The sequence below is a fragment of the Merops nubicus genome, unplaced genomic scaffold, assembly GCF_000691845.1.
Source record: "Merops nubicus isolate BGI_N331 unplaced genomic scaffold, ASM69184v1 scaffold10629, whole genome shotgun sequence".
Classification (NCBI taxonomy): domain Eukaryota; kingdom Metazoa; phylum Chordata; class Aves; order Coraciiformes; family Meropidae; genus Merops; species Merops nubicus.
The window spans coordinates 44,528-64,942 of NW_008633836.1; the positions used below are offsets into that span (position 1 = coordinate 44,528).

The 20,415-nt window shown below is 47.3% G+C and overlaps 1 protein-coding gene across 1 annotated transcript in view; it reads left to right on the forward strand.

The window, feature by feature from the left end:
• SLC6A12 (solute carrier family 6 (neurotransmitter transporter), member 12) overlaps nt 1-1,695 on the forward strand; it is a 43,893-nt gene extending 42,198 nt beyond the window's left edge. Inside the window, 1 exon segment of the mRNA XM_008948374.1 lies at nt 1,552-1,695. Coding sequence (XP_008946622.1) covers nt 1,552-1,695 — 144 coding nt within the window.
• Nucleotides 1,696-20,415: the final 18,720 nt, after the last annotated feature.

A 20,415-nucleotide genomic window follows, 5' to 3' on the forward strand; every position in this document is an offset into this window, starting at 1 on the left:
TGAGTCGTGTTAATGCTCATTTTACAGCACATCCAAGGAATTGATTTGGCCAATTTCAGATTGAGGGTTTTTCTGTTTGCCCTGGTTTAAATGATATTAGTTGCAATTTCCAGGGACTTCTCAGTTATATTAGCACAAAGAAACTTTCAAGAATATGGTTTAGGCATGTAGGAAGGAATCAGCTACTAAGTCTGGGCTGATTAAAGGGACAATCAAAGTCAACCACATGATACCCCCTGGAATAGTTGCTCCTGTTTTGAAAACAGATTTTGCTCAAAATATACCTGCTCCCTTTTCCTAGTTATACCTCAGAAACGTAGTGAATTAATTTCCTGACACAGATGCTTCCAGGAATAGTGCCTTTCAACTGAATATTTCAAACCAGTCACTGCAAGTAAGTTTGTAATTGGTAATTATGATCAGTCACTGCAATGAACAGATTCCTCTTGTTACACTTGATTGACCAAGAAACACAAACGTTGTTTGCTAATGTGTCTGATTAAGACAGCTCAAGCTCCGAAGATTGAAAGCTCACAATGAACTGTTCACAGAGCAGCTGCAGGCCAAGGCCTATTTCAGTAATTATGAAGTGAATACTTTTGAATAAATGAGCAAAATCCAGGATTCTGGCAGGCACTTCACAAGGAGTGGAAGCACTGAAATGAATCCAATGAGTTATGGATGAATTGCCTGCTTTGCTTGTGATGCACTCTGCAAGGGAGGAGAGTGCACTGGCCTGAACAGCTTGTGATGGAAAAAGTTAGTATCGGTGGAAGTCTGTATTCAACAGGGAAGTGATACGCTGGTCCATGGAGCTGAGCAGGGGGGTGCAGGACACTGCATGTTGTTTGGCTTTGGGAAGAGCCCAGGCACTCAGGAAGGTGTGTGGTACCAGAGAGGCTTCAAAAATGAGATGAGAAAGACCACAAATTCACAGCTGTCTCTGTGAGGCTAGGACCTATTGCCCAAAGAGCTCCAGGTTCTTTGCATTTTTTAAGAATAAACTTCCCAAAGCTGACAAAACACTAGTGTACACGTGTGAAGCAGCCTGCAGCATCCCTGTGTTGTGGAGGATGGGAAGAGCTAGGAGCAGGCAGCTGCCCCACCCTGTCTTGGATCATACAGGAGATGCCCAGCACTTTCTAATGGCCAGGCCATTTGTAAGGCTCCACAACTCCCACCAAAGTCATCAGGAAGCATGGCTATTTGACACAGGGCAAAAAAAGGACTTCATGGTGGCTTTTCCCTGGCCACAGAAAACATCTGTGGGGCTAATCCGTCTCATCCTTCTTCCTAGAAACATGTCTGTGAGGAGCCCTGCACACTGAGTTGTCAGTCCACGGCTCAGGTTTGACCCCAGAGGTGGAATAATCGTTATTGAAAACAGCTAAAGTGAACCTGCTCTCCTTCCTCTCCCTTTCACAGCTGCTCGGCAGGAGAGGAGCAGGGAACATTTGCTCTCTTGATGCTTTTGCCCCCAGCAATGATTGTGGATCACTACTGGGTGAAGTTTATTTATCAGCTTAATTAACAGAGGCTTCCTCTCCGCAGCGGCTGGCACAGCTGACTTCCCCGGCGGAGGACCTGCCGCGGCTGAAGAAGCTTGTGGTGGGGCTGGCTGACCTCAAGAGCAAGGGATGGTCCCCTGCGGTCCAGGAGGTGCTCAGCATCACAGAGAGAGAAACCCACTTCTAAGGCACCGAGGATGTCTCCTCCATACCTCACACTGATTTGCTCTCTCTTTCCCAAAGTGTTTTCTTTTCTCCCATGGGCTCTGCTCTTCTTCACATCTGAGACAGAAGAACCTGGGACACCCTCTCCTTCCAGCTAGCTGGTTGTGCCCACTGGCGGCAGCGTTTCTTTTGGCACCCTGGGGAAAACTCCCTGTCAGCAGCTGGGGAGAGAGTAACATGCTTTTGTCAGAAGTGTCCTCTGGTACTGACAGGAGTGGGGAAAAGGAAAACTACATGTCAACAAAAAAAGAAAAGACAAAAAATGTGGTCGTGTTGACAGGAGGAAAGGAAACCAGAGTGGTGAGAGAGCACAGTGAATAAAGGTGTGCAGGAGCAAAGTTAGGGATGCAAAGGCACAAAACGATGGGACGTTAGCAGAGGGAATAAGTAAGTTGGTTCAGAAGTAGCTAAGAAGCTGGAGGATGACAAAATAAAGGGCATTGCTAGGTCACCTATGTGCAAGGGAGAGGGAGCCAGGAACATATCACAGGCAAAGATAAAAAGAGGCTGCAGTGTTTGTAGTTATGACTTCAGTTGTCACTGAAAGGGAAGAGAGTGACAGCGTGCTTGATGCAATCATAGATGATGATGGATCTCAAGGCAGACTCAGGATGGAAAGGGGGTGAGGAATAACTATGTATCTAGGGGACTTGCTCCTCGTCAAAACTACATGGCCCAACGAAAATGCATCCAAGAGTGAAACAGTTGAATATTTGACAATTCTTTCAGAAAATACATGATGTGCAGGAAAAGTCCCAGAGCAGTTGGTAAAAAAAATAAGCTGCAGCACAGCAGGGAGAAATGAGACTCTAGGGACTGCACACCCCCAAATTTAACTGCGCTGCTGGGGCATTTTGTAAAGGAATCAACGAAGGAGTGGATGGGCCTGATTCTGAGTGGCAGAGTAGCTTTAGGGCGAGGGTGGGAGAGGAATTGCACTCCCTTGGCTTTGCTGCAAATGACTGTTCAGGGGATAAGAAAGACATAATTGGATGCAATAATCATAAGCTCAGGCGAGATAAAGTGATAATTAATAGGTAAGATGGGTTCACTGGAAGCAGATTGTGTCGAATTAAAGGTCTCTCGTTGCCCGGATAGTCATGAATGTGAGGCACCGGCTGAGAGGGATTGCGCCCGGTTGCAGCATTTGGTGCAGTGCCACACAGCTCTGTCCTGTGGAGTCTGGGGCTGTAAAACTCCCTGCCAAAACCTGCTTGACTGCTGATCAGAATTTCACAGTTAAAACCACAGGAAAAGACAGCGGCAGGATCCCCGCAGGAGCTCTGCCATGGTTGAGGGCACACGCACCAGCGCATGGCTGTGTTGCAATAGTGACTGGTGCATCAAACCATGCCAGAGAATAGCCATTAAAAAGCATCAGAAATGCCACAGGCTCCTTTCCCTTGTTCCTTGTTCCAAGTAATTGCTTTTCCCCATGCTGTGTGGAGATAAACCACCAGCACTGAAAATAAGAGGGAAAATCGAGCCTCGTCTGTGCAATGCGGTACCTATTCCAATTGCTATGGGAACCTTATCTTCTGCAGCTTCCTGGGAGTTTAACTGGTGAATTAGCATAGGGCAATCTTTTTCTCCGTTTAATTTCCTTCCTTTAAAAACTAAACCCGAGAAACTGTTGCTGAAAGGAACACTGAAAGTCAAGTATAAAAATTTGTACCTTTCTGGGACACTGTTGTTTGATTGGAGATGGTTTGCTGTGAGAGGCAGAGACAGCCGGCAAACCTCGTTCTCGTTCCCAGCAAAGAACTGCAGGGCCACATAAGTTACCATGAGGTTTATTTTTATCTTTTAAAAAGCTGAATGTCACATTACAGCAATAGTCATGGGAAGAGCTTAATATCTAAAGGCCCACAGTCAGGCCTATTGGTAAGAATTCTGGTGATTTTTCCTCTCCCTCCTAGCAGCGTTGCTCACGTTGCTGGGTGGAGCAGCCTCTACACGCAGCTGGAGCAAAAGCCAGTGGCTGTCACCAAGGAGCAGCAATGCCAGGGTGGCAACAGCTTGATCAGCTGAAGAAATCACTGGGGAGGTGACAGGTATGCACAGGATGTTTCCTCTGTAGCTGCCTCCCCATGCTGGATGCTGCGGCAGGGCCATCCGCGAGAGGTTTGGTTTCAGACATGGACTGCAGCTGCCTGGATGGTACCCAAGGTACCAAGATGTTTGTATTAGTTTTTAGAAGGTAACCTGCCTTCTCTTCTTCAAGCAACAGAAAGAAAAGTTAAAGGACTGAGACTTGCTGTCCAGATTCAGTCTTAGGCATTAACACGGGTTTCTTGTATGATCCTTGGTAGGACATTTAACCCCTTTCATCCTGGTGCCATGCCGTTAATATGCAAGGTAGCGTTGTACTGCCAGAGAAGTCGTAGAGATGTGTTCATTCCTTTTTCTGAGGTAGTCTGATAACACTGCAAAAGTCCTAGATAGAAATAAATCACTTCTCTATTTTAAGCACAAATATGGGGCTATGTTATTGAAAATAAACACTGCATGAACTGATTCCTCTGTTGCTTATGCATAATCTGATAGCAGCATCCTCCCTCTTCCAGGAAGCAGCATATGTTAGTAAAGTCAGAGGAGGTATTATTGTCCCCATTGAAAGCAATCACAAAATTCCCAGGGTCAGGAAATCCATCCAGGCATTTTGGACAGTATCAACAGTCTCAGGAAGTTTAAGGGAAAGCTTGGTGACCCAAGTACACCCATCTGAGTGAAGAGGGGAAAATGCCTCCAATGGCTGTCTTTTGATGGTGAGGCACCCAGCATGCAGGTATGGTGAGAGCCCAAGTAATGTTTTGCTAAACTGGTACAGACATCTCAGGCACTGCTGTGTGCATACAACAGATTTGACAGGTCTTCATCAGCCCCTGGAAATGGGCACTACTGGAGACCTCTGAGCTTATCTGATGGTCTCTTCCTGTGCACCGTCAGCATATAAATACATTATCTAAAGAGTGGCATTGAACAGTGGGAGAGATTTTTTTTTCCCTCTTCTAATTGTTGATAGAAGGCAAATCATGGATTTGAAGCTGAAGTCCAGGGGAAGTTATGAGGTTGCCATACTGTGCTACTCCTCCTGGTCAGAGGAAACCATGGTATATAGAAGAAAGGACAGATGTCCATCAAGCACTTAATTACCATTTTGGGCTTTTCTTTTTTCTTTTCTTTTCTTTTCTTTTCTTTTCTTTTCTTTTCTTTTCTTTTCTTTTCTTTTCTTTTCTTTTCTTTTCTTTTCTTTTCTTTTCTTTTCTTTTCTTTTCTTTTCTTTTCTTTTCTTTTCTTTTCTTTTCTTTTCTTTTCTTTTCTTTTCTTTTCTTTTCTTTTCTTTTCTTTTCTTTTCTTTTCTTTTCTTTTCTTTTCTTTTCTTTTCTTTTCTTTTCTTTTCTTTTCTTTTCTTTTCTTTTCTTTTCTTTTCTTTTCTTTTCTTTTCTTTTCTTTTCTTTTCTTTTCTTTTCTTTTCTTTTCTTTTCTTTTCTTTTCTTTTCTTTTCTTTTCTTTTCTTTTCTTTTCTTTTCTTTTCTTTTCTTTTCTTTTCTTTTCTTTTCTTTTCTTTTCTTTTCTTTTCTTTTCTTTTCTTTTCTTTTCTTTTCTTTTCTTTTCTTTTCTTTTCTTTTCTTTTCTTTTCTTTTCTTTTCCTTTCCTTTCCTTTCCTTTCCTTTCCTTTCCTTTCCTTTCCTTTCCTTTCCTTTCCTTTCCTTTCCTTTCCTTTCCTTTCCTTTCCTTTCCTTTCCTTTCCTTTCCTTTCCTTTCCTTTCCTTTCCTTTCCTTTCCTTTCCTTTCCTTTCCTTTCCTTTCCTTTCCTTTCCTTTCCTTTCCTTTCCTTTCCTTTCCTTTCCTTTCCTTTCCTTTCCTTTCCTTTCCTTTCCTTTCCTTTCCTTTCCTTTCCTTTCCTTTCCTTTCCTTTCCTTTCCTTTCCTTTCCTTTCCTTTCCTTTCCTTTCCTTTCCTTTCCTTTCCTTTCCTTTCCTTTCCTTTCCTTTCCTTTCCTTTCCTTTCCTTTCCTTTCCTTTCCTTTCCTTTCCTTTCCTTTCCTTTCCTTTCCTTTCCTTTCCTTTCCTTTCCTTTCCTTTCCTTTCCTTTCCTTTCCTTTCCTTTCCTTTCCTTTCCTTTCCTTCTTTTTCCTTTTTCTTTTCTTTTTCTTTTCTTTTCTTTTTCTTTTTTCTTTTCTTTAAAAGCCATTTTCACCTCTTGCTCCAGAAAGGAAAGCAAGGAAAACAATTTGTTAAAAATTAAATCAAGCCAAAATGGTTTTTATTGTCCTTTTCCTTTCTTTATTCCCTGTTTCTTTTCACAGATCATAGATCACAGATCACAGAATCACTTTGGTTGGAAGAGACCTTTAAGATCATCAAGTCCAACCATTCCCCAGCACTGCCAGGTCCCCACTGCCCCATGTCCCTCACACCACATCTCCACAGCTTGGAAACCCCTCCAGGGGTGGGGACTCCACCACTGCCCTGGGCAGCCTGGCACAGCCCTGGGCAACCCTCCAGGGCAAGAAATTGTTCCTCAGCACCAACCTCAACCTCCCCTGGGGCACAACTTGAGGCTGTTTCCTCCTGTTCCTTGGGAGCAGAGCCCAACCCCCACCTGGCTGACCAAATCTCTTGCTGGGGCCAAGGGAAGAGAAGAAACCTGTCAGCACTTGCGGGGGGGAAGTGGGGAGTTTGTTTTGCTTTATTTTGTTTTGAAACCCAGAATAGGTTCTGCTCCCTCCACTGCTCTTGTAGCTTTGTTTTGAATCCCTGACCCATGACTGTCTCTGCAAAGGAGGACATGTATTTTTGGAGCTGTCTGTTCTGGTTTGTCAAGCCTGTGTGTGGAAAAGAAAGAGATTTCCAGGGAGAAATGCTTTCAATGGCTGTGCAAAGCCAGTCATGGGTGACTCTGTCCTGTCTTGCTTTTGGTGACATGCCAAGAACATGCTGTGAAACAATCTCTTGATTTTTTTTCTTTGTTTTATAGGCTGTAGAATAGTTTCCTGCCCAGCCTGGGTTACAGCCAGGATGGGGAGCATTATTTACCCTGCTAAATGTCTAGGATGGCTGTTCTGGACAGGAGGTGTGTTTGTGCTCATTCATTTGCCAGTGGCCACTAGACTTCTCCAAAATATGCTTGATCAAGTATGAGGCTTTTTTTTTTTTTTTTTTTTTTTTTCCTTAAGCAAAAAGTGAAGGCAATCTGCAGTAGATAGTGGTCTCTGGAGAAGGATGAGTGATTACAGGCAGTCTGGTACCTTTCTCGACCTCGTATCTAACAGGACATTAAACTGTCTTATTTTTCTTACGGAGGAATAAACCCAGCCCCAAACCAAAAAAAGCAACCTGTCAAATTCCTGCATCCTGAAGATGGGCCATCACTGTGTGGTGCAACATGAGCTTCCTTCCCCATGCACTAGCTTTGAAGTGGGGATGACCTGAGAGCTCGAGCCTGGTGTTTCTTTACCAGGCAATCTGGGATTTGTGCTGGGATGCTACAAGCAGCACACAGGTAAGCCCAAGAGCTGCTGAGGAGCAATCCCTCCAGTAGCAAGGTACAGTGGTGTGAATCAGAAATCCTGGGTTAGCCTCCTCAGGATGGTGGGAGGCAGCATGGCAATTGGGTCTGGCCCAGTGCTGGGGCTTAATCTCATAATTTTGGGGAAAACATGTCCAGACAATGCTAGCTTTCTGTGTTATGCTTTTGGATGTGGCATGAATTGCCCAGGCAGAGCAGGGCACTGTGGCTCCCATTGGCACCAGTGTAACGTGTACATCAGTCATATAACAGAGAAACAGCAGTGGAGTCCTTCTTCCCATGCCCCATGGGTGTCTGTCCTGTTGCCAACACTGGGCTCTCCCATTCCCAGATACTTTTGCAGGGCTCATCTTTACACCTGCTGCTTAGCTAAAACATAAGCTACCAGCTAAGTAAAACTGGAACCTGGGGGCAGCCTCCAGTTGTCCTGTACCATAAACCTCTTTGTCCTGGAGCCCAGACTCAGGAGTGTGTGTCTCCATGTGGGCGAGAGGTCCTGATCAGGCACAGTCAGTTTTTTTTCAGAGCATGTGGGTGGAAGATGTATGAACACTTTAAGAATATATTAATCTTATAGTGACGATTTGGGAAAATGCCAGGAATAAATTTCCTTTATTTAATATTTGGTTCTTTTTCTTATGAGCTACCTGCCCTAGACAGCAATTAAAAGATCAGTCTTGTAAAAGTTACTTGGTGCCTCAAGTTTTTGTAATGTAATTTCCAGTAGGACCTCCACGCCAGCCTCTTTTATAGTGCAGTGCAGGGGTGACGTTTCCCTTGCATTTGGGACTGGCCAAGCTCGGTCCCACTTTCCTCCTCTCTGGGCAGTTGGAGTTGGGCTTTATTAGGTCAGGAGGATGCTGACCTATGCAGTTACTTTTGGGAGGGTGTCTCCAAGCAGCCTTCACAGCCTGCAGTGAGGGGAGGCGGCAACAAAACCTTTGCCGTTGTGCATCTCCACACAGATGCACCCATGTCAGGACACCTGGGGGACAATTATGCTTTGGTATTTTTTGTGTCTTAATCACACTGCTGACATCCACGTTGTGACAGAGGCTGGTGAATAAATATGTTGCTGCTGCTGTTTTGAGTCTGTGAGCCTCTGGACCTTGACTATAAGTAGAGGTAATTTGTGGTCTTGGTAAAGCTTTCCAAAATTTATTCCCTCTCTGGAAGAAAGGGAAGGGTGTTTTAATGACCCTGGGCAGAGGTGTCAAAAAGCTTTCTGTTTTTTCTGGCCAAAGTCCCTTGAACAAGCTGACATATGGGACATTGAGTGACGGCAAAGCAATCTCCCACCATCCGATTCTGTCGATAGAAGCACATCCCCAGGGGGTGAAGCACAATTGCTGCAAACAAGGGCTCAGTGGGCTTGTGTGCATCGCATCAGCAAGTAGCAGCAAGGCTGCAGGCTAGAGATGTTTCCCCTCACAGTGCAGGACCACCCCTTCCTATGTGGTGATAAATGATATTGCACCCGTGGGGCACTTCATAAAGGAGCTTGGCCTTTGGTCTTCCTCCTCCTCTTGTCCCCAGGGCCAGCTCACTTATCATGACAGAGCTCCTGTGGTGGGCAGTGGTTATACTGTCAGGGCTATTAACTTTCCTCGGCTTACACCTCATGTTCAAATCTGTCCTCTTTTTTCCTCCACACCTATCACATTTTTCCCCACACCCCTGTGCTTTTGAGGTCAAACACAGCCACACAACAAGGCTTCTTCTCCCTGTAGGAAAGCACTTCCATACATTTGTACTAGGAAGTGGCATAAGCCCCATCAGTATAACTCTACTTATGCTGATTTAAAGCATCTACCTCAGAGCTTTTATCAGCATAAGCCTCTTAATAAAGAGGCAAAAAGTCATATGCTCTCCTGGCAGAGCTGTACTGATGATGCAACTAGACCTAAGGGCATATTTACTTCAAAATTAGGTTGTTTTAACACAGTATGTGATTTCAGTTAAATCTTCCAAAGTACGTGAGGACCCTTCTATTTATGTTCCATTCACCCTGATTTTAATTTATATTAAGTCCATCAGGATCAAGTTTGAGCTAAGTTGAACACAGTGTTACTTTTCACACTACTTTGGATGGATTAGAAGCAAGAGAACTCAGTCATGACAGTCCCTTGGGAGAGCAGTTTCACCAATAGCAAAATGCTCAGGTTTTTAAACAACATTTATAAAAACAATGTGCAGACACAGGCACACTTTCATCATCGTGACTATGATCACCTATGACCCACATGGTCTTTAAACTGTAATAATCATGCCAGCAAAGTGGGTTGCCTTGGTTTAATTTAGCCTAAGTGGTTTGATTTAGATGGGCAACACTTGCTGCTTATGTGTAGACAAGACCTAAGAGCTCCCTGCAGTGGGTAGGTGCTATAACCCTGCTGTTACACAGGTCCTGCAAGAAGTCGTCCCTGCAGAAATCCTGTGCCTGGTGTCTGTGATGGCTCTCGCTTCTGGTTGTCAGGGCTTCATGCCCCTTCTTTGTGTGCTGGCCAGGAGGTGCACACCACAGGGACTTCAAACATCCAATTTCACTCCCCCTCTGCAGCAGGGTAGATAGCCAGGAAGATGGGGGTAAATCCCACCATGGATACCAGTGGTACATGGCCTCCTGGGTCCCTCTGGGAACACCGGTGTCCCTGTGCCACCTGGACCCCAGACATGCTTGCACTCTGAGGACTCTGGATTTCAGAGCATCTCTGGAGAAAACCAAAGGCCCACAGGCAGGTGCTGTACCCTTGCCAGTGCTTAAAGACTAACCAGAAATCAGCTCCAGAGCTTTCTGGCAGCTCCTGGGGAGCAGGCAGTGGTAATTAATCCTTACACTCTGGTGGACAACTCTGGTCTGACGTTGCCCAGCAAGAAGCTGAATCTATGTCGCAGTGAGGTGCTGTAGGTATCAGCCAGATCAGACAAATTGATTGGATACCTGCAGGTACCTGCATCTTCAGGCACTACCACCAGCTTTGCTGCAGCTGGGGAAGAAATTGTTGTGATGGTGCAGGGACTTGAGCTTTCACTGTGTTTTAGCTGATAACAAAAGCCATAGGCATGCTACCCTGTGTGAAGTAGTGTGTTTCTGTCCTTTCAGAAACTGTCATATATAAAGCCCTGTTTCAATCACATGGAAAAACTGGTCACGCACTTAGAAGTACTGTACCCAAACAAACTAGAGATGAAGGCTCTTCATGGAAAGCTCAGATAAATCTTTAGCAGAGGAAGCTTTTATCCCAGGTGTTTCTCAGCCACATGACGTAAGGTGAAGTGCACAGGACAAATAGCAGAAAAAACACTGAGCTTAACAAAACTTGGCTGTTTCACAGCTGATGAACTCTTACAGCCAGTAGCCCCAGTGACATTATCTCAGTAGTTCTCCCTGTCTCCAGAGTATTCCAGGGCAAAAAAAAAAAAAAAAAAAGAATAGGCAAGCCACGAACAAAAGTGCTCCAAACTATGATCTATTTTTGGTTTGCAGGTCACCTTTAATCTCTTCCAGGATGGAAATTCCTTTTCTTTTCTCATACTTATTTTCAAGTTTGTTCTTATTATATTTCCTTTAATTTTTTTTTTCCTCCTCCACCATGTTCTGCTTTGTTAGCACTGCTGGCAGTAGAATTGATTTTAAAATGCCCAGTCTTTGAAACAAGTCATCTCCAGATGAAATTGCTCCCAAGGGCTCCTAGCAGCTGCAGGGGCAAGTGGCATAAATGTAGATTTAAGACCACTGGGTGAACTGTAAATAAAAGTGCTAGCTGTGGAAAGTATTGGACAGGTTTCCCGAGGGAAGGATAGTTCAAAGAAGCAGTGTGTGTCCTGGGAGCATGGATGACAGCCTGTGGAGAACTATAAATGTGTGGGGCAAGATCTCTCCCTCTGCTGTAGGACTGACTTGTCCCACCATGACTGGGAGCAATTGCACAAGGTGCTGGAGTCAGAAGGAGCCCTGGTTCTGGCAGCTTTCATGGGGAGAATGGGTCAGTGAGGCTGGGAGATGATTATGTGACTGGGTATTAACAGCCCAGACACTGCTGAGGAATGTTAGATCCCACCAAGGGAGTCTTCAACAGGCCAGCTGGGTTGGGAGTCCTGTATAGCATCTGTGGGTGGAAGCTGGGAGAATTGAGCATGGGAATTGTCCATCTTTACTTCCCCCGGTCTTGCACATTTTCTCTGTCTATACCTTACTGACCATCATCTGTAAGAGGATGGCTTGGGTGGCAGGAGTCAGACCAGACCTGAGCTCAGAGCCTGCTGAGGGAGGAAGGAGGCAAGCTAGCTTGGCCCCCACCGTGGGTTGTCAGGATCACTGGGGTTGCAGAGGAGAAGGCTATGCCTTAGATGGCTCAAAAAAGCAATGCCTGCCAGACCTGTTGTGCTGGCTGACTTTGCTCCCCTTTGGAGGTGGTGAACTTGGTGGGCTGAAGCAGAGCCAGGCAGTCTCACAGCTAGTAGCAGCTCTTTTCAGTGAGTGCAGACCTCTTCCTCTTTGCAAATTATCCTTGAGTGATTATGCTTCTGCTTATTTTACAATGATTGTACTAATGATTTTTGCAAATGAATTCTAAACGAAGAGATGGCTAGCCTGCTGGTTTGGCTGCTTTTTCTGCTGTCATCACGTCCAATAGCTGTTATTCAGCAAACAGTCTTTGCACTTGTGTTTACTCACCCAGATTACATGATAGGGTTGGGCTCTTTTGCTGGATGCTTCCCAAGCCACCAGAAGCTTTGGAGGTGGCAGCCCAAATGTTTCAAATGCAAATACTCAAGCCACTGAGTATTTGTCTGAGTATCTGCCAAGCTCCCATTTTCTGGGAGCATGCTGGTGAATCAAAATTTAGTCTCATGAATGTTTATGGACAACAATCGAGAGAAAAACTCCAAATCTCACCCTTCCAAGCAAATTCTGCTTCTCTCCAAATGTATGTTCCCAAATTCATTTGGGCTTACTAGTTTGTGTCTAGTTCTAGTGAAATATGAATATCCATATACTCTCTTCTTTTCTTGGTCCTACTTTCCTTTCTTCTGGGAAAGGAAGATGTTACTCAGACTGATGCTGAGAGACATTCTTGCTCCCCTATGCCTTTGTTGCTCACTGCCTGCTTCTGCCTCTAACTTGGACAACAAATGTTAGAGAGAAGACACTTGTTGCTTTCAAATTTTCTCTCTTCAGTGGAAATGGCTGTTTTCTGGCCTGTTTTCTCTCCAGACCAGCAGTGCATGTGGTGGGGAGGTGGTTTGCCATGCTTCCAGTGAAAGGAGTGAATGCCTTTGCCCATGGCAACTGGAGTTTCCAGTCAACCTCCTGCAGTTCTCACGTGTTCCTCAGCCAGGACTCTGTGGGGAGCTGTGAAAACATATAACTGTCTGGTTCCCTCAGGCCTGAGATCTGCACCTGCCCTGCAAGCCAACTGCTACCTTCTCTCTCTGTCTTTTTACTTTAGGTGGTGTCACATCAGCAATGAGACTCGAGGAGAGATTGAAGACCAAGAGGGAACAGTGATGGACAGGCTAATGCAAGGCATGACATGCTCAGGAAAGGGTGAGTAATGGTATCTTAGTAGCTGAAGTTTCATTCCTTTCGACAAAAGGAGGATAGGGGCTTTGCTGCTGGCTCCCCACTGAAACTACCATCTGTAGGTACTTGCTGTAATTTGGCTTGTTTGGCCAAAGCAAGCCTGACCTGGTAGCACAGTATTGCATGGAAAAAGCCCTTTCCTGGCTTGGGCCCTGTGGTGCCTGCAAAGCAAGCCTATCAGACAGAAGGGAGCTGAGCCTCCTGCATGGCCCAGCATATCCAGGGGACAGGGAGACTGTACTTCTGCCAGTCCCACTTTCACCAAGAGCTGTGAAGAAGCTCTCTGGGACACTCAGATGACTGCGCAGGGACTTGACCTCGCTCCTGTGGGACTCGACCTCGCTCCTGTGGGACTCAGCTGGCAGCAGCTCCTGCAGAGCCCCATGGGCGATGTGCGATAGTGATTCCTCTGCTGTGCACTCCAGGCTCCCTGTCCCTGTAGGGGTGGCCAGCACAGTCTGTGCCCACCTGCATGATGGGTTCTCATTTGGCAGGGTGGGCTTTCTAGGGAGCTAGGGCAAGACATTTGCACTGGCTGGTTTTTTACCCCAGACAAGAGTCTGACAGAAAGATCTCTGACACAGAGGTAATCTACCTCTCTTTTAACTTTATTAGCTGCTAAATAAGAGGTCCTCAAGCTCACAAAGCAGTGTGGGGAACACAGGTTCCATGGCAGAGGCAAGGGACCAGGGTGCTCTGTTTGCTCTCAGAGACCCATGGCTTGCTCTCAGAAGGGATTCCTGTTCACATCATTTGCTTCAGCTCAGTGAAGATGCCTTTTTGTCAGGATGCCTTTAGCCTATGTACAGTCCTCATACTCAGCTCTCAAACCCTCCTGGGTTTATATAACAAAAATAATTATATTTCTCCATTTTCCCCTTGCCAATGCTCCTGGCACCACCGTTTTTCTCCTTTAATGGCTGAAATAACCTGGTGGGGGTCTTACTGACTCCTCCATGCTCCTCTAGTGCCCAACCAGCATGAAATGTGATTTTAAACATAGCCCGTTGGGAGGATATTAACACACATGTAGATGGGATCAGGAGCAGCAGCCTCAACAAAGATGTAAGGCAGCATGTTTCCCCTCCCCTCCGTATGGGTTAAGGGCTTTGGCAGATGAACTGCATCAGGTTTAGCTGTGATGGGTTATGGGTATGATTGCAGGCTCTAAGGAGACCTGGGGGACCTTTAAAGCAGGTGAGTTTTGCTAGGAAGGAATAAAATGTGTGGGATTGCCAGCGTACCCTCAACCCATCTGAGCATCCAGGGAGCTGGGGTGAAACCAGGACTTGTTTATGGGCTGGTGGGCACAGGGGGAATCCAGGTCACTGGCCGTGTTGTCTCCACAGTGCCGAAAGCCTCTGAGTGTACTTTTGTCACTAATTTAAACATTCCTATCTCTGCTTTCACACAAAGAGTGGAGCTGGTAAGTGAGAAGGTGTCATTTTTGCCAACAATCTGTGAGCAAAATTATACTTTAATTCACTCAGGCTCCTTTTCCTGTGCCTCTGAAGCTGCTGCCGCTAACAAGGTGGTGTGTGCAGAGCCAGGAGCTCCCACGCACTGCCTTTGAGAGAGACTTCTCTCTGCTCCCAGTGGATGTAAATTGTCTTGGGCAGCAGAACGAAAAAGAAAAGGAAAGTAAAAGCTCCATGCAACACCTTTTAGAGCCAAGGACAGGATTTACACACGAAGCAACTGGTTGTTTGCATGTCCCTCCTTTCCTCAGCTGTTGGCCAGCAACTGGCACTTTAGACAAGAAGTAACCCTTTTCCTCTGCCTTCCCTTCCACTCTAAAAGCCTGGCCCACAGCCAGTAGTGCACCTGACTGGTGATACTGTGGTGTCCTTTGGGAGTATTCTTCCTGAGCTCTGCCTGCCCTGTTCCCCCTTTGCACGTCTGCTCTGTTGTAAGCCTAGCCCTGCACAAGAGCTGTATCGGGCAGGGTTGTACGAAAGCAGGAGAGGCTCATGGCAGACACTCAACCCTCCTGCCATGCATGGCATGCCAGACTTCTGCATCCTCCGCATGGCTGCAGCCACCCCTTCTTGTGGAGAAGATGGGGACCACTGGCTGACTGTAAACACAGAGAACAAGGGGCACTGTGCCTTTAGCATGGCCTCTTACGTATCGCTGCAGCCATCCTCACAGAAAATGCTGCAGCAACATGGGTGCATCCAGCCACATGCAACACACTCACCTGCTGCCTCCCCTATTTTTTGGCAGCATGCCCTTTGTCCATGGTCCTGCCCTTCCTCCTGCCCATGCCCTTGGATCCTCTTCTCTCTCAGTGACGTGTGTTTTTCCAGCGGCTCTGGGTACCCCCCCGCCCCACACCCGCGACATGCAGGGTGTTGATTTAACTGGACGTGAGCTCAAAGCTCATTAAGGGCTCATCGATATAGGCAATGAGGAGCTGCGTGGGGTGAAACAGGGGGAGAGGGGCCCTGTGGCAAGAGGGGCTCATAGCTCCCCTCTGCTTGCAGGAGCAGGTCAGTATGTGCCTCCCTGGGCTGGTGTCTTCCTGAGCTGCTCTGCGCACGCCAAGGACCTGAAACTAGCCAGCAACGTGAGGTAGGTGTGTCTACAGGAGCAGCAGCGTGTGGTCTTGGGGATGTGAGCACTGGGCTCGGAACATTGCAGCAGTGGTGGGGAGGAGATGCCTGCCTGCATGAGAATCTGTGGGGAAGGGCTGCTGTGGGTGCTGACCTCTCTTCCATCCACTCTGGGTTGGAGGTGGGGCTGAGGGAATAAGCACCTGGAGAACAAGGTAGGAAGAAGGATCGGTTTTGCCTCCTAAAAGGTGCTGGAGATGTGACCAAATGGAGGCAGACCTTCCTGCCTGGCACTCAGTTGGGGCAGTGTGGAGTGGTCATCCTACCCAAAGCAGGAGCAGGCATCATCTATTCTTCACCCTCAGCTCCACCACTGCTATGCCTATATTTCTTCTGCCATTGCTTTTGCCATTGCAATCATAGAATCACTTTGGTTGGAAAAGACCTTTAAGATCATCGAGTCCAACTATGTTCCCTTGGTCAAGAAAGACACCAGTTCCTAGGAAGGCAGTGTCTTTCCCATCTATCACTACCATGCAGAGCTAACCAGATTCTTCTCACTGTTAACAGGCAGCTGCAGCAACCAACATCCTCTTCAGGACCCCTCACCCTGAGCAAAAACCTGGGCTGTGGAGGGTGTTTCTGCAGTGGAGAAGCAAGGCAGAAGCCATCACCTCCCACATGCTGCTGTGGGGGTGGCTGGGGAGGACCTGTGGGTACTGCTGCTCCCTGCCCTACTGGGTGAGCAGCCCCTCACTCCCAGCTGGGGACCTGGTGCTGCCAGGAGTCCCAGAGCAGCACCCAAAAGTGGCATTGGGGCCCAAAAAGCGGAAAGTTTCTCACAGTGCCTATTGGGTTGGGGGAATTGTAGTGAGCTTAAATGACAGCTTTGTAAAGATGCTGTAACAGCACAGAGGTGAAACCCCAGGCAAGCCTCCCTGGGGAGGGTCTCCAGTGGGTAGGGCTCAGGGGCTAGGATAGGTGATATGCACAGAAGAGGGACCAGTGGGACAGCTCTTCCAAGCCTTATGTGCTGTGGTGTCAAGGATCAACATGTAACACAACTTTTCAGTCTCCTGACACCCCTTTGCTGAGGTCCTGCAGGTTCTGGTGGTCTTTGACAGTGGAGCATTGCTTTGCTGCCTGTACAGCTGCTGGGGTATTTCAGGGGGCTGTGTCTGTGCTCTTCCTTCCTATCTATCTCCAAGAGACTCTGACCCTGAAGGAGGTGCCTCACTCCCTAGGTGAAGCCCTTCCCACCCCTCCTCTCTATCCCCAGCACTGGAGAACTGGCTGAACTCATCTGCCCCATCCCTCCCTCCCCTCCTACCTTTTCCTTGCTTCCCACCTCCCATTAATGCTTCTTGGAGGAAAAGACAGCTGCAGTCTGGCTACCAAAGGCTCCCAAGTTTGCTGATGACCTTGCTGTGGTTCTGCCGATGCCTGGTGGAGACCTACAGCACATTTAATTTTGGTTCTTCTCCCTCCAAGAGAAGTGCTGCAACTATTTGGGATTTTGTTCTGAGAACCAAAATCAGGCTGAAGACATGCAGCTGGATATATGTCTTCTTCTGAAAAAGATGAATGAGCACAAGGAACAAACAACTAAAGTTCTTATACTGAGGAGGGACCTCCTCATGACGCTGGGTCCTGTTCTCTGGGGATAGAGCAAGGGAGTGCCATGTCTGGCCCCTGTGGAGATGCTTGTGCAGTAAAGACTGTGCCTGGCCTTGGAGGGTCAGGGTCTGCACCCTGGTATGGACTGGCTGTGTGAGCCAGTCTCTCGGGTCTCTAGCCAAGGCAACAGAGACAACAGCCTTTTCTTCATCTCTCTTACCCGCTGATACCATAGGCCCCAGGGAGAGAGGTGCTTCTTCTGCACAGCTTAACACAAGAAACAGGAAAAGGAGAAGGAAGATCTGAGTGTAAAAGTGGTAGAGATAATAATGTCCAGCTAGCTGCAGACTGATCATAGATAGCATGGGATGGTGCCCTTACTGGGTAATGAGCAAGTTTTCTGGGCTACTTCAAGGAAAACCCCAGCCAAGGCTTTGCTGGCTAATAATGACCATGTGTGGTTCCTGCAGGGGGAGCTGGCTCAGCTGTTCACGATTTTCCATCCAAATAAAAGCATAAGAGCAAATGGAGCCTTGAAGCAGCCTCAGGGGCCTGATTATCTCTCCAGTTTCATGGAGAAGGAGAATAAAGTGTTTGGCATCTGAAAGTGGGACACAGATTTCCTCTCTGGCTTGACTGTGCTGCAGCAGGAAAATGGTGCGGTGAGGCTTTGGTCTATCTTGGAGATGAATGCATGTGCTGGAGATGCATTGAGCAATTTCACAGGTGCCATGTTTTGAATGAGCTTTTGGTGACTTGACACAGTGTTTGGTAGCTGCTGTTACCCTACCCAGAAGGAGCAGGGGGAGGGTCTACATTTTGTTGCAGAGATTTTTGAGGCAGTGTGGGATTTTAACCTGCACATCTTACTCCAAGAGCAGCAGGTGCTGGCCAGTGTGGAGTGGGCTGCACTCATCTCTGCCCTGTGGATGGGTCATGTCTCCAGCTGCGAGCTTCCTGGCCACAGGGAACATGCAGCGGATGGTCATTTGGTCCTCTGAGACGCCAGGTGAGGAGAGATCATTCCCCTGCCATGCTGAACACCTCAGGGCAGTCTCTGGATCATCCTCATGCTTGTTTCTGTTCTTTCCTTGTCATTTTATTTATTTATTTACTTAGTTTTTCCTTATTAAATTGTGGCAGCAAAGCCCAAGGTGACTTTGTTCAGTGAAGGTCATCGCTTTCCACTGCAAGACCAATTTTGTCTAGTTTGTTCAGTTCAATGACTTCATAAAAAAAAATAGAAAAACTAAAAAAAAAACCACCAGACAGCCAAACCCTAAACATATCAAACCTAATACAGCAAATAACCACTGACATTGCAACGTCTCTGGAGGTGCATCAAATCCAGCTCTACGTGTTTGGAGTTATTATTTCACACATTGCACAGCCATACCTTTTGTAAGGTCCTTGTGACTCCTGGTGAGATGGGGAAATTTACCCCTGTGAAGGCCACAGTCTCACTCAGGGTGTTGCTGTAGCTCGGGGCTTGAGCTAAAATCTTAGCCCAGAGGGGTGGTTTTGGTAAGGTAGTAGGAGCAGTAACTCAGCCTGCATCGGCTGAGCTGTGACACTGGAGCCTTTCTGGAGGAACCAATGAAGGGACCAGCAGGGATGCCAGCCTGCATTGTTATGCCAGTGCCTGGACACCATGCTGAGCTGTAATGAAAGGGAACAGGAGGTGTAAGGCAAGTGAGGAATTCCAGCTGAAATTGCTCTCTGTGTTCATTTTTAGACATTTCTTCACCAGCGATGTTCTTGCTGAAGCTGCTGGAAGGTTTTTTCTGCTAATCTCCCTGGAGTGGGATTGTCCCCTAGCAAGGAACAAGGCAGGCAGAGGAGGGCGATGGCTGTTATTGCTGGACTGTGTGTACAAAAAAGCCAGTGGAGAAATACATACAAAGCAGCAGCTCCTGTCCTATAGGAGGAATAGTGGGTTGTTTTGTCTTGTTTCTTTTTTCTCAGGAAAACCAATGAAACCTGCTTTGTTCTTCATAATGTCCTTTGTCCCTCCACCTGTCATGACAGGTCCCTTATGGTAGTGTTTATTGTCTCTGTAGTCCCCACACCACCCCATGCTCAGTGCTCCAGCCTGTCTCCCACGTCTCCAGGCTGCCCTCCTAGGAGCTGCCTCCCTTCTCTTTGGCCCCGTGCCCACTGGCTGGCTGCTGCATGATGCACAACAGAGCACTCCCACAGCCCTTCCTCAGGAGAAGCACTGACCTGAGTCTTTTCCCTTGCTCAGTTCCCTAATTTTTGAGAAGCTTCATGGTTTTGAGGGCTGTGCTCCTTTTTCAAATATGGGTGAAACTTTCCAGGGAGCTCAAAAAGTAACTGGGGTTGGAAACAGAGAGATGAGTCTTTGTAGGAGAAAGCTGGGCTAACAATATCTGCGTTGCTTCAAGGAGGGCAAAAGAATCATGTAACAAAACTGTATAAATACCAGTATTGTGAAACTGGCATCCCAGCATGCCAGTTCACACTGTATATGAAAAGGAAAATGCTTCTTAATTTAATTGGTACTTTTAAAATGGGCAAAAACGGACCCTTAATCTTTTTAATGTGGTTGCTGAGAAGGATGGAGACAGGGATGTCTTTAAGCCACTTGTCTGTCTTTCCCAGGCCTGAAGCTGGTGTGGTCTCAGGGAGCTGCCTGCAGTCTGCTCGGAGGCTGCCACGAGGGGAGGGGAGAGGAGCTTCCATCCTCACACTCCCGAGGTTGCTCAGGCTGGTCTGATGGTCTGCAGGAGCTGAGGAAGAGCCTTGCTTGCTCTCAGCTCCCTGGAGAAGCTTCCCAGGTGCCAGGATGAGCTTTAAATGAGAGTGCTCGAACAGCTCTGAGGCTGGATGGTTTTCAACCATTCAAAAAAGGCACAACCCCCTGCTCTCCTCAGAGGCAATCTGAGGTGGTCCCAGCCATCAAGGTGAGAGCAGAAGTGGTGGGTGAAGTGGCGTATGCAGCCAGGAACAGGATCTGACCCCACTTCCCCCTGCAGGATGAGGAGCCAGAGGGAATTCAAGTGGGTATCCAGAGCCAGGGAGGGTGTTGCAATAGCTGACCTTATTCCTCCTGCTTTCATAATGCAGACCTCAAGGCGCTGCTTGACAAAGCCATCATGCAGTAGGATGCAACCAGCACCAGCAGCTCAGCAGTTCTTCACCTGTTTTTTCCAGAGCCATGAGTGACTGCCATAGCCCTCCTAAGGTTGTGGCCGGCGGCTGTGATGTGTGTTCTGGCCTCATGTGGACATCTTGTTTGTTCAATGGTTTACAAAATATGGCCCACGCCTGCCTCGCTCCCTTTGCTCCCCTGGATAGGGTTGTGGTGTGGGGTCCACTTCATCTGCCATGTTATCGGGAGCCACGCTGGTCACCCAGGGCTGCTGGGA